Raw genomic sequence first — 14,450 nt, 5'->3', positions numbered from 1 at the left:
CGTGATATCGTACCATTTTCGCAAATATGATTTCCTCTTCTACTCTGTGACGATGTGATTATTTTTTATACTTTGTATTCGTATATTCATCTGAAATGCATGTAGTGTTGAATTGAGGTTAGAATACCTCCCGGTAATATTTGTTTAAGGTGTCCATTTTGTATACCATCCGGTATTACTTGTTCAACATGGTCGGCAACAGGATGAGGTTTTCGCTCAACTTTCTCCGGAACGGGTGCTTTACATATTATAACTTATTTCGAACATAAATTTGCACCAATGTAATTTTTTTTTCACTTGCGCGCGCAACTGTGATGCCAAAATCGATATTCTTACGCTGGTTAAGTTGGGATTACTCTTGGCAGGAATCCATACTTCGTGCTAAGTTTCCCCGGAGACGGAGTAAGCCATGCTCTGCTTAGGTGAAACAATGCGTTGCGTGCTTGCCTCGGTGCTCGGAAAATTTTTCGGGGTAGACGGGCAGGATGAACAAATCAATACCTTGTGCTATGTGTGTTCGACGAAGGAGTAAGCATGCTCTACTCAGGTGGAACAATGCATTGCATTCTTCTGACTTGTGGTTCTTGGAAAATTTTCTAAAAGCCGGGAGGCTGTGTTGCCGCCACGCGTGCGAGGATGCGCGCTACAAGTTTACGACTTTCGCCGGCCTAAAGCTGGCGGCCCGTGTGTGTAGTATTGGTGCGCCTTGCACATGTGTTGTGGAACCGCGCTCAAACCGCGGCGAAATACTGAAAAACGCGAGCGAAAAGGAGATAACACCATGAGGTTCCTTTGCCTGCTATCGCCGGCATAGGTAACGGCGGGCGTTCAGTCGAGCAGTGAAGTGATTTGAGAATACACGCGTCGCGCAGGAGCTAGCGATTCCGGTGTTTACGGTGCACGGCGCGGACACGGCTTTTCCGAAGCGAGTTTTCAACAGGGCAGAGAACAAACATTTGCGAACAAAAATTAGGCTCAAACGAACCTCCACCATCATGAACAGTGGCGAGTATTCGTTGCGCTGGAAGAAATACCATGACAACTTGGTCGCCAACGTGTGCACGTTTTACGAGCACAGAATCTTCACCGATGTGACGATCGCCTGCGACGGCCGACACTTCAAGGCGCACAAGCTGGTCCTGGCGGCCTGCAGTCCTTACTTTGAGAAGTTGTTCAAGGAGCATCCTACCGAACACCCGATAAGTGAGTATTTCGCAGCAATTCTGGAAAGTTTGCCTAACGTCTGCATCGACGGCTGTGATTCGGGGACATCATAGGTTTTGCGCCTTAGAAAGTATTTCACCAGTCAAGTGAATTAAACATTGCAATGGTGCTGTTTGTGGTGAAACACCCATTGCTCGCACTTGCTTTTATAGTCGTCTGTTTGTTGTTTGGAATAATTGCGTACAGGACTCTCCGTGCTGTGCGATATGGAGAAGCTATGGTTTGTTTTTCTGTGTTTTACATGATCTCCTCATGATCTTCGTCCCCAGTGTTTTTATTGGTTGATTTCCTAATCCAGCTGGTTTTAGCTTCCTTTTAATCATTATGTTATTAATTGTATACCTTATCCTGAACTTAAGGCCCAGCTGATTACGTGGAACAAATTGTAGTACACTTCCGAGCGATCGCTTACGGATAGGTGTTGTTCTCGATAGCTGGTTGTGCTCGATAGCCAAGAGTCGATAAAACCCCGTCTCATCCATGTTCCCGTGTACGCGGGCAGAACGTAACGGGTAGACGGCAAGTGCTCTCATGTTTCCCCCATGTCGCCCAGTCCATCTCCCGCAGCTAGGGAAGCAGATAAGGAAACGGATTTACCCATGATGGCTTCGGCAGTAGATTATGTGTGTTCTCGTGAGACATTCACGGTCTCATCAGGATGCTTTCCCCCTAATGAGCTGCTGCGCCGGTAGACACGATAGGCAGATCTGCGTGCGTGAGTCAGTGTAAAGTGCATCGGGCAACAATTCGGCATGATGTTCGCTTATCGTGTTTACACTTGCGTTGTTGTGGCATAGCCTTTTCCCGGGGCGTGGATAAGAAATACTATCGCCCCCGGGGCCCAATACAGCTTGCTCGATCTGATTTGAAACACGCGTCAAACCGCCCTGGCCTGGTTGGTGGGTTGTCCCGCTGCCACCAATTGTACAATTTATCGTTTTACAAACGATTGATAAAGGTGGGCCCAGATATCGATACAAGTGTAACTGTTTCGGGGTTTGGATGTTTCCGACCGGTGCCTACCGGGAACGGAGTTTATCTCAAGCGAGACCATACGCGTAACCCGAAGTCATCTGCTTTGGCGAACAATGCCCGCTATCCGAGAGCGAGGATAGGCAACTATCGACGTTGGGCATCTTCGCGCCGACGGTGTGCGTAGAGACGTCAACATTAGGAAATACCTGAAGAAATCTCACTATCTGTGTCTCTTGATCGGCCGCTAGAACGAAGGCCCGCCCTGCTCGATAGCCAAGGGGCGGGCGGGCGGCCGGTTTTGGGGTTGGTGGTGGGCAACCCATCTGGTCTACACGCAGCGGGCCGTTTGCTATCGTACGCCACACTGATACCGGGGGCACTTCAGGATTATTGTTCATAGATTTATCATTCCCGATATCGGACAGTGAATGAGTGTTTCGACTTTAATACATCGATTGTACTCGTCGCTAACGCTGTATTTGCTGATAGGACAGTACCACGTGTTGTGCGGTAGCTCCTCCCCCCTCGCCCGTGTTGTGCACCCTTCTTGTGCTTCTCCGCTCACCTTGCTCTAACAAATCTTGCTGCTTTCTTGTTTTCGCTTCGGTTTAGTTTATCTTAACGATGTCAATGGCGACTACATGGAGAACATCATGGAGTTTATGTACAAAGGCACGACCAACCTGGAGGCCATGAAGGTGAAGCCGTTTCTCAACCTGGCGGAAAATCTGAAGCTCAAAGGACTCACCGAGCGACCGATGGCGGAAGACGAGCCCCGCCAGCCCCATCACGAGCAGGACGAGGAGGGTCTGAGCACCCTGCCGATCTACACACCGACCGCCGTGGCGCCGCTGTTGGAGTCCGTGCTCGATCATGAGATGGCCGCGCCGGAATCTTCCGGCATGGTCGACTCCATGACGGACGAGCAACCGGGTCACTCGAGCACTCCGCTAGACCGAAGCAACGCTCGGAAGGTATCTGCACCACGCACCGCCATAGAATGTGTCGAAGCACTGATGGGTATGGACCATAACAGCAGCTCGGAGGACGGGTTCCTGTCGGGATCGTCCAGCGCACCACTCAACCACGCTCGCCATAACAACCTCAAGCCGGCTATCAAACACCCAAGATCGACGCACACGAACGCCTCATCAGAGCGCCAGCAGGAGAACGACTTCGACCGTGCGATGGAGTACAACGAATCGCCACCACTCATCCTGACCGGGTTATCCGAGTATGAGCGCCCACGCTCCAGCAACGACTTTGGCGAGTCGTCCTCCTCCCGATCGGAAGGTCCATCGGTGATGCGCCAGCTCTTCCCGAACGATCTGCGCATCGCGGCCAACGATAATCAACGCATGGGACATATGGACATACCGGCCGGTGAGTCTACTTGTGCAATTATCTAAACACACGATTCATAACCTCATTAAATTGAACCACATTTGGAATGCTTGCTTGGGATTTCCATCCAACGGTATGTTTATCTCCGCGGTATCAATGTATAACACTAGCAACAGCTTAGCTCAATCCATCGCCTCGGCTAGATCATTCGTCCTGCTGTCAGTTTATCCTGCGCACGGAGATAGGTCCCAGTATGAGGCGATAAGGCGTACCCACGTCCTCGCCATCTCGGCTAACCACTTATCAGTTATCAATTTGTTTATTGAACATATATAGAAGTAGAGACCGGAGTCTTGTTTACTGTTTACACATCTCTAATATGAAGCGTTTTGCCATCCTGTGCACGCTTACAGTTACATCTTTTATTCCCACTGCCGCAGCGAGTGGCTGCTTTTACTCATTTCCCTTACGTGCGCAGATAGCATTCCGCACCAGCATCCCTACCCATTCCATATCATAAATATTGTTCATGAAAGGTCTACCCAAAGGTTACTGGCCAGGCACCCGCTGTGATCACTTCGCATTGGCTGTATGATCTCATTTTAATCCATTGAGAACGAAAATTCCAAGAAGAAAAAGGCTGGTTAGGTTGTTTTTCTGCTTCCGACGCTGACGCTGATTGCTTGTATCAGTCCGCCTCAGGAGCCAACAATTTCGATGTACATCTTTGCTAAACGAAGAGGGGCAGAAGAGTTGTGTTTGGAAGTATGGTTATCATTAGTATTTTTGTTTTTTTGGTTCCATCGACGATTTGTCGACAACGGGAAGTCGACGGGCCGGGTTAGGCGCTGTCTCCTTCTCCGCAAGAATGCCTTATGCCACTTAAGCAGCCGTGGATACTTGGGCATCGATCGCTCGCCACTAGGTGTATATCAAGTGTAGATAAACGCGCGACGGGGGTAACATCGATAAACGTGTGGATCGTTTTGGAGTGCGTCTAAAACCCAGCGGCCCTGGGAAAGACAATGATTTCGCGGAGTGCCCGGAATGCTCTACTACAACTTGCCCACCTTAGCACCTAGTGCCTTAGCTCGATAGGCCGATAAGTCGCCTGCTGATAAAGGATAAAGCCCCAAACACTCGTCGTTACATTCCCCTGGCCGCACGGGTGAGCTGATTTTATTATTGCGCGGATCGCATTAACCAACCGTTCGCGCTAACTGTAAGCATAAGCCAGCAGCGTGCTATGATGTTGGCTTCATGATAGTACGTCTAGTCTCCGCTTCGGGTATGATAGGCGGGAGATGAAACACTTTGCCTTCGATCTTATTGGAAGATGGAGTTGATGACGTTGCCGTCGTCTGACAGGCGAAGATCCACGCAAGCTTATCGTGTTCGACTTTCAATAGTCAGCACTCATCCCGCTACTATGTGCTCGGCTTAATGCTTCGGACTGATAATAACCTATTTTTTTCCCTCTGTTTTCTTGCGCTCCTCTACCTTCCATTTCGGCATTCGGCGAGTGGAGGAGTGTGCATGACATCTTCGGCGGGTCGGTAAGGACGGAGATTTCGAAATCCTCCGGCTTAATCAAGGGTCACGCAATGCGCCGGGGGACAGGGCCTACCGGGGGCGAGAAAAAGGCACCCGGCACCCCGTGAACGTGGTGTGGTCCGGTTGTTTTTAAGATGATATTTGGAAAACTGTCTTCTCGTTGCGCTCCGGAAGCGACTCCCTTACCGGGGATGTGTGTGCGCGCGCGCGCCCGCGACCGGCAGAGATAAGTCTCTCTGATCCACTGTCATTGGTCCATGTGCGAGCCAGGGCGAAGGTTAGGATTTGAACTTTACTCTTCCTACTCCAGGCTCCTTCTTTGCCCGGTTTGGTGTTTTAAGTATTTTCGTTTTATTTATACTTTTTTTTTTTGCTGTTGTAGTGGACGATCTGTTTTTATCAACAGTGAGCCAATGAGATGAACTCCTAGAATTGGGGCCGTAATAAGCCCAATCATCCTGCGCGCGCTATTGTGGAGCATTCCGACGGCTCTCTATCTTGGCGTATTGAATCATTCTCAATGTTTTATGTCCTACGGTTTCGTTCAATGTGAGATACGCTTTGCGATAACGAGCGGAAGCATGATTCTGTCTGTTCAAATTAGAATGCTTTTAGTGGTTTTCTTTTCCTTGTGTTTGCATTGCATTTGCTCGAACCTGGGCATGCTAGAATATACGTATCCATATAGCATATACGTATCCTCATACGTATACGTATATGTTATATATACAGTTGTATTATGTTTGCATAACGTTCTCAGCTTCACATTTCCATTTTATTTCATCATTTTCTCTGTTTTCCCATTTGTAGATAATATTGTCGAAACCCAGCATGACACTCGCACGAATTTGAATGATGTATCGGTTCATCCATCAATTTACTCATCGAAATAAATAGGCAGGAGAAGTCCCTACAGGGAGCATCATCCATTTGGAATTATTTGTAATTCTTAATTTCGTAATTCATAAGCAATACGGCCAGGCCGTTCTTGCTGAAAAATAAATAAATGAATTTTCGTAATTTACAACTGATGAGTCTATTTTTCCGTCTCCAGTCGCACCTGGGGAGAAGTGGTTCCAGGGAAGGTTGCAGTTCATGTTAAGCCAGCGGGGGAAGCCGTTGCTGGTGCACGACGGGCACTCGTTCGGCATCCAGTACATCCGGAAGGACAAGAAGTACTGGCAGTGCAACTTGTCGCGGAAGTACAATTGCAAAGCCCGGGTAACCACCACTGACACGGGCGATATAATAGTGACAAACAACGAGCATTGTCACACGGAGATCCGGCAGCACCTGCGAAAGGACTACAAGACGATGAAGCTAGCTGCCTCGCTGGCTGCCAGCCGAGCACCTTTTGCCATATCCTTGGCGCTACCGCCGCAATCCAATCCCGCGATTGAGTGCAGCAGCACCACTAGTGCAACCAGTTCAACTGTCACTACAAACGATACCCATCCCATCCAATCCCTTTCAGGCCGACCCGATACCGAGCAGGAGATAAGAAGCATTAATCTTTCACGAATGGAGCAAGTACCGCGATTAAGCTCGTGAACTAACCGAAACTCATTTTCAATCGATACGGCTGCTAGGGGCATCGGATAATACATGATGCAAGTGCAGCTTCCTAAACCTATTAACATCGGAGAACTAGCGTATGCATGCGACCTGAATGAATTATTACTTTAACTTTGTTTTTCCTTGCCAATGGCCAACGAGTTTAGTGTTTAGTGTTGGGAGCAGTATCTCTTTTTTTGATTAACATTTTTTTAGGAAAGTATGCTTGAGGAACCTTACTGTCACGCGCAGTAATGGCAAACAGAATTGCAGGAGAAGCAACCGAGGAGAGAATGTTCTGCTGTGTGGTGGAAATGGCACAGGACATGCGCAGATAATATCATTTTACTCATAGATTTAAAAAAACACGTGGAACTCAATTAACGAATGAAATAATGTTTGAATAATAAAATACATAAAAACACAAAAACACATATTTGTCGATTTTACATTCTTTTTTACTTTTCCTTACACCCGTTTTCTAGATACTTATTCAAAACTTCAATCCCTCGCCCTTCGCCCACAAAGAACGTACTGCAGGCTAGTTTGTATGTTATCAAAGGCGAAGTTAGAGTTGTAGTTTTACTGATTAACTTGAAAATAACTTGAGTTGGTGAAAGAAAATAGATTAATTAATCTGGCTGACATATTATTTCCTTTGTACTTCTAAAGCAAATCTTATCAATGATTTTGTTAGTTTTGACTGCTTTTACTCTTTTCTTCTTATTTCAGAAATAATCGTTCAAAAGAAATTCACTTTAGAAATATTAAAGTACTATATAATGGTTTGAGTACTTGCAATGATTGATTCTATTATTTTTGTTTTTCGGAGTTCAAAACACGATTGCACTGCTTAACGGAAATACATAACATAATTTGAAATTTATACCATTGAATTGTTCAAACCGCAATGACAGCGGCCCGCTAGCGTGAAGTATTGAGTCCGGCGTCTAAACGCGACCGTACGCTTGGCAAGTGCGCACGGAGTTCTAGGTTGATATTGATTTGCTTCGGGCGTGTGCGTAGCGTGCCTGTAATGTCCTTGGATTGGTGGTACCCGCAACACTAGCGGTAGATGGTAGAAAATTTACATTTTTCGTCAGAGTTTTGAGAAGAAAAGTTTGCTGGTTGTGAGACACAGGTACACGGTAGCGTTTTCGCCTCGTTGAAGTGATTTGTTTTTGTAGATTGTGACTATTATTATTTGGGACTGTGAGTATAGTGTGCAAAAAACGATGCAAACGAGTGCGGTGCAGCAATGGCGTTCGAACGACGATGGAAAGTGTTCGAAAAAGTGTTTATGTTCCAAGTGCACCGGTGGCGGCATGCTATGAACAATGGCGATCGATTGATGTTCAATCGCTGCAATATGCTGTGGAAAGACAACTTGCCTGCATTCGCTTTACCTGGACAATATCAGCTGTGTGTAACGCGTCTTCCTAACTCGCACTAAAGTGAAGCTACCAAATCCGACAACAAACAAAACGTAACAGAAGTAAACCAGCGGCATCATGCCACGGCCAACGGAGGAATCACCCGGCTCCCTTGGCCAGCGAACACTCTCACCGCCCGACTCGTCGCTGGACGACCTGGAGAGCTGCATCGAGGACCTGGACAATCTCGGCGATCTGGACGGCGGCGGGCTGGCACGGAAGCCGCACTTTCTGGACTATGACAACAAGCCGCCGGCGGAGCTGGTCGAGCAGCACAACCGACTGAACGGTGGTGCGTCGCCGTCGGAGGCGGCGGTGGTGGAACGGCTCGATGATGCTGCACTGCCCTGCGAGACGCAGTACGCCGGGGAGCCAATGCCATTGCCGCATATGAACGCTTCGTACGATACGCCCAGCTCGCTTAACATTCTGCCGGCGGCGAAGAAACCCATCCCGACAGCGATCGGGGCGCGTGGTACGTGGCCGCTAAAGGATCGCAACAGTCCGAGCAGAAGGCAGCAGCAACAGCAGCATCATTCGCTCAACCGGGAGCTATCGGAGGTGGGACCGAAGATGGAGTGTGTCTATTCGCTGCTGTCCATGCTCGGCTCCACCAACGTGCTGGAGATGTCGAGCAAGTTCCTGGAGCTGTCGCGCAACGTGGAAAAATGCTCGGCCCTGCGCCGCTCCGGCTGTGTGCCGCTGCTGGTGCACATTATCCACAACGAGCCGAACGATGTGGCGCGCCAAAACGCCCGCCATGCGCTAGTGAACGTGATTCGCTGCAACGTCGATGAAGCGTCGGCTCGACGCGAGGTGAAGGTATTGCGACTGATCGATCAGCTGATCGACTACACCGACCTGCTGAAGGAGCAGCATGCTGCGGCGCCGCCGCCGCCGGCAGTGGTCGAGGGCAGCAGCATCGAGCAGGAGCGCCACCCGATCCAGGCGATCGGGACGCTGGCCAAAATCAGCTACGACGAGGAGCACCGGCACGCGATGTGCCAGTTCGGGGCGCTGCAAACGATCTCCAGTCTGATCCAGCTCGACCATCTCGTGCACGGTGCGTCGCCAGATGCGACCAAGTGCATCGAGATGCGCCGGTACGCCAGCATGGTGCTGACGAATCTCACCTTCGGGCAGGGCAACAACAAGGCGCTGCTGTGCTCGAACCGCAACTTCATGCAAGCGCTCGTGTCCCAGCTCGGCTGCACCGAGCTGCTCCAGGTGACCGCGTCCGTGCTGCGCAACCTGTCCTGGCGCGCCGACAGCGTCACCAAGCAGACGCTCATCGAGATCGGCACGGTGAAGATACTGACCGAGTCGGCGATGCGCTGCACCGTGGAGAACACGCTTAAGTCGATCCTGTCCGCGCTGTGGAACCTATCGAACCACTGCACGCAGAATCGGGCCAACATCTGCGAGGTCGACGGGGCGTTGGAGTTCCTGATCGACATGCTCACGTACGATGCGCCGAGCAAAACGATGAGCATCGTCGAGAACGCCGGCGGCATCCTGCGCAACATCTCTAGTCATATCGCGCAGTGCGAGCAGTACCGGCGGGTGCTGCGGGAGAAGAACTGCCTCAAGATACTGCTCGATCAGCTAAAGTCGCCGAGCCTGACGGTGGTGAGCAACGCGTGCGGCACCCTCGGTAACCTCTCGAGCGAGAACGGCGAGGACCAGCGGTTTCTGCGCGAGAACGGCGCGGTACCGATGCTGCGCTCGCTCATCTACAGCAAGCACAACATCATCTCGAGCGGATCGCAGCTGGCGCTGAAGAATCTACAGCACCATCGACCGGCGGCGGTGGCGGTGCACGGTGATGAGAAGCTCGCCGAACCGAAAGATCTGCCGAGCCTGAATGTGCGCAAGCAGCGTGCCATGGAGGAGGAGCTGGGCCGGGCCGCCTTCTATCGGGAAAAGGCTATCGGGAACGATCGCGCCGGTTTAATGGAGGAGGAAGAGGAGGACGTGAGCGACGAGGAGCGGGCGAAGGGTGGAACGATGGTAGAAACGGGGGGCGAGCTGCTGGAATCGGAGCAGCCCATCAACTACAGCCTGCAGGACGATCTGCACCATCAGCAGCAGCAGTCGTCGTCATCGTACGACTACCAGGAGACGGACATCGACCAGCTGACGGACTATTCGTTGCGGTACGCTGAAAACCAGTCCGATTCCGACGACGAGAAGGGTGAGGCGGCGTACGGTGCCGATCCGGTGAACATGCTCATACCCGAGGACTCGGTCAAGTGCTACTACACCGAGGGTACGCCCCAAATCATATCGAGCGCGACGTCGATGAGTGATCTGCGTGCACCGGCCCAACCATCGTCTTCGTCGTTCAAGCAGGTGAACGCACTCAAATCGAATCCGATACCGATTGGCGTCGTCGTCGGAGGTGCTGGCAGTGGTGGTGGCGGCGGCGGCAGCGTCGGAGCCGGTGGTGGCGTCGGCGTGACTGGACCGGACGATCTCGGCTGCAACACACCGGACAAGCCGTTCAACTACTGCGAGGAAGGTACGCCGGACTTTAGCCGTGATGCGTCGCTCAACATCATCGATCTGTCGGACGCGGACGGGTCGAAGGGCCTCGGGGTGAGCACCGGCGAGCACAAGGGTGAACCACCGGCCGATGTCGAGCTGGTGGCGGACGACGGCCAGGTCGTGGTCGTCGGTCCAGTTTCCGCCAAATCGGTTTCCTTCCTCAACACTGCCGAAGAGACGCCGCTAATGTTTTCGCGCACCAGCTCGATGGGTTCGCTGTCCAGTGCCGAGCCGGCCTGCATCGACGACAAAAGCTCGATCGTGAGCGAGTTCAGCCGGCTGGCGTCCGGCGTCATCTCACCATCGGAGCTGCCCGATTCGCCCACGCAAACGATTGCCCACTCGCCACGTCGTTCGGTGAGCGGTTCGCTGAGTGCGGCGTCCGTGAAGGTGTTTTGTCAGGAACCGTTTGCCGATCGGGTGGAGGACGATGTCGGTGGAGAGGCGCCCCCGGCTAGCCGGCACCATCCGCAGCAACAGCAGCAACAGCAGCAGGAGCATCAGCAGCAACAGCAGAGTGCGTTCGCCGACACGATGAACAAGTTTAATGTGGAAAATACGCCCGCCCAATTCTCTTGCGCGACCAGCCTGAGCAATCTCAGCATCGAGGAAAAAGACCCGGACGAAGGGGAAGGCGTTGTCTGCGCGGCGCACATTCAAGCCACCGAGCACAATGGCCAGTGTCGGTCGTCGTCGCCCGTGTTGCCCAACCCGGCAGAATTGGTCACCAGACGGAGCACGCTGTCCGACGTCGATTCGGACGTGGGAGGCGACGATGAGCTGCTCGCGTCGTGCATTAGCATCGGCATGAACAGCGTGAAGGCGCGCAGCTCGGCGAAGGAAACTACTGCGACCAGTGCCACAGCCACCGCGGCTCCGACGTACGCCAATCTTCCACTGCCGAAGGCGGAACCGCCCGACATGCTGTCCCGGAGTGAGATGCTGCGGCGCTACTGCTCCGAAACTGCCGCCGCACGCCACATTTCCGGCGCGACCAGCACCGGCGAGCTGAGCGCGATCACGATCGACTCGGAGCGCGACCTGCCCAACGGTGACCGGGGGCCCGACTCCGACGACAGCTCCGTGGACGAGTCGGACAATAACGACCGGCTGCTGGAGGAGTGCATACTGAGCGGCATGCCCAAGCCAAAGCACGCGAACGCCGGCGTCCAGCAAACGCTGCAGCGCCTCGCGCCGGTGGAAAAGGAGAGCCCGCTCAAGATGATGCGCACCAACCCGGTGCACCACCTGCAGCCGCTGCTCGCGAACGACGAGCTCAGCCCGTTCCACGTCGAGGACAGTCCGTGCAACTTTTCCACTGTGTCCGCGCTGTCCGAGCTGACCGTGGCATCCGACATCGTCACGGGACAAACGTCACGCCCAAGGTAAGATAAGGCCTAGGTTCATTTAGAAATGCGGGCACTTTGTATAGCGTGTATCTTTTATACCATTAATCAAATCGAAAAACTTTGTTTGAATGAATCATAGTGTAGAAGGGGTAGTGGGGCTCCGCTATCATTCAAACAAACTGCCCCATTTCTAAATCAACCAAGCCCTTACGTAAACAACCGTGTTACTCATTTATACATTAGTTGTACGTAAATATGGCTTTTCTATGGGAGCATAAAAAATAAACAAACAACTTTGACTGAAACGCCACTTCATTTCGCTTTCCGCGGTCGTAGATTGGAGCGAGACAATCGTGAGTCGGTGGCGGAGCGGAACGCTGTTGCGTCGGTGGGAAATCAGCAGCTGCTTAGCTCGCCCTCGGTCGCATCGGACGAGGACGACCACCTGCTGGAGGAAGCGATTGCGACCGGTGCCATCCGGAAGGCGGAGATGGCACAGCACCGCCGTCGGAATATCCTCGAGCGCACGTCACCGATGGCGCACGGTAAAGTATTCTAGTGTTTTCTATACAACACCAGTGCATTTGAGCTAATGTAATGTCGTACGTGTTTGCAGCGGAGTTTAAGCGTCTCATTAGTTCGCCGGGCTCGACGGAGACGGTCAACTCGGATGACGAGCAGCAGGAGGCGCTGCTGCAGGATGCCATCGAGCGTGGCATGAACAAGGGCAAGAGTGGGCTGGCGATGCGGCAGGAAACGGAGCGCTGGGTCGTGAGCAGCTCGATGCCGATGGGCGTGAATCCGACCGAGAGCATACCGGACTCGGACCGGGACGAGGACGACTACCAGCTGCTGGCCGAATGCATCCAGCGCGGAATGCACACCGTGCCGAAAGGTGGCACCGCGGCAACGCAGATGCGCCACCAACAGCAGACCGGCGGTGGCGTCGGCGAGCTGCTCGCCGGCGATTTGCACCGGCTGACGCTGAACGGGACGCGGCCGGGCGCGGCGGGGATGATGCAAACGAGCAATCCAAAAAACGTGCACACTACGCCTGTGATACTGAAGGATGTCGGTGCCGCCGCAGTATCAGCAGGCGTAGTAAGCAGCGCAAGCTACCAACCACAGTCAACCGGCACACGGGCCTTGCCCTCGGGATCCATGGTTCCCATGGTGCCGGGCAGCATCGGCGCCAACACAAACACCACCAACACAGCACCGCACAGGCGGCGCAGCATCAACAGCAGCAGCAGCAGCAGCAGCAACATCACCGCGGCCGGCTTGTCCAGCGCGGTCGGGCCAGCTTCGTGCGGCCGAGTGACGCCGGAAGGTGGAGCAGCTCCACCGGAACCAGCGACGGCATCGGCGAGTGGGTGTGACCTGGATCTGCCACTCGCGGACAACGCTCGCAGTCGCATCCCAAGCTACGGCCTACGGCGTACTGAACCGCCCGAAGATAACTCACTGCCGGCCGGGTCCATCCCGCTAGCGACCGAGAAACACAAGGACCCGGAGCAGATGCTCAAATCGGTCGAGCGTTTCACTCGCGAGCTCGTGTCGCAGAGTGGCCACGGTCTGTCCGATGACGAGGCGGTCGACGGGGCGCAGGAGCAGGGCACCACCGAGCCGTCGGTCATGTTCCAGCTCGGTGGCCAAGTGTCGTTTCCCGCCTTTTCGCTCACCGTCGACGAGACGGACAGTTTGATGGAGTTTGTCAACCTGCCCAACATCGAGCCGCCGTCGATGCTGAACGATGATGAGCTGTTCGCGACCAGCTACACCGCCGCCACCACCACCTCCCTGCCCCGCACGCACTTTCTACCCCAGTTCAATGTCGCCGTCGCCAATATGGCCAACATCAACAGCATCGAACCGCCGACCATGATGAACGAATCATTGGGCTCGCTATCGAGCACGAAATGGGGCGATGGGTGCGGGGGGGTGCCGGAAACCGTCGGCTCGCTACCGAAGCTCATTAGCAGCCTCACGCAGGCGGGCACCCGCTGCAACACCCCACCGTCTGCGGCGGAGGCTGGAGTGCCAATAATCGACGAAGCGGAATTCGACGAGCTCCATCGCTCCATTCGCTCCCAGCAGTGGACGCTGCGGGATGTGGAACCTAGTCTCAAGCACAACGCCGCCGAACCGGTACTGCCGGTCGATCGCTCCGTGACATCCGGCGGTGATAAGGTAAGTCCACTTCCTTATTGCTACGCTTTTGTCAACATATACCCAGTGCATAAAAGTGTTCTGTAGAAAAGTGTGAATCAGTAGTTAACCAAATCATTTTACATCGATTAAATGTGCATGCTTCAAATCATAAACCATTTAGTATACCTACCTGCTCCCGCTCAACACCTATTCCCGCTGAACATTCGTCCATAAGTACACAAACAAACGCGTCTGGAAAAGTTACATGTCAATTTTGCCTGCACCGTTGACATGTAACTTTTCGAGCGCTTCAGTAAAC

General features: G+C 52.9%; 2 protein-coding genes across 3 annotated transcripts in view; both read left to right on the top strand.

Moving 5' to 3' along the window:
* Positions 1-995: 995 nt before the first annotated feature.
* LOC131268808 (broad-complex core protein isoforms 1/2/3/4/5-like) lies at positions 996-6,648 on the top strand. The gene is made up of 3 exons (XM_058271088.1): positions 996-1,203; positions 2,812-3,582; positions 6,152-6,648. Exons 1-3 carry the CDS (start codon positions 996-998, stop codon positions 6,646-6,648), a joined length of 1,476 nt encoding a protein of 491 aa, XP_058127071.1.
* Positions 6,649-7,715: 1,067 nt separating this feature from the next.
* LOC131269466 (adenomatous polyposis coli homolog) overlaps positions 7,716-14,450 on the top strand; it is a 30,409-nt gene continuing 23,674 nt past the window's right edge. For both annotated transcript variants that reach the window (XM_058271834.1, XM_058271835.1), the window contains exons 1-3: positions 7,716-12,016; positions 12,317-12,525; positions 12,597-14,170. In XM_058271834.1, coding sequence (XP_058127817.1) covers positions 8,163-12,016; positions 12,317-12,525; positions 12,597-14,170 — 5,637 coding nt within the window. In that variant the 5' untranslated portion in view covers positions 7,716-8,162. The remainder of the gene's footprint in view (positions 12,017-12,316; positions 12,526-12,596; positions 14,171-14,450) is intronic.

This window comes from Anopheles coustani, chromosome X (assembly GCF_943734705.1).
Source record: "Anopheles coustani chromosome X, idAnoCousDA_361_x.2, whole genome shotgun sequence".
In the NCBI taxonomy this organism is placed as follows: Eukaryota; Metazoa; Arthropoda; class Insecta; order Diptera; family Culicidae; genus Anopheles; species Anopheles coustani.
Note: the sequence above shows the minus strand (reverse complement) of the source record. Positions and strands in the feature narration are given on the sequence as shown.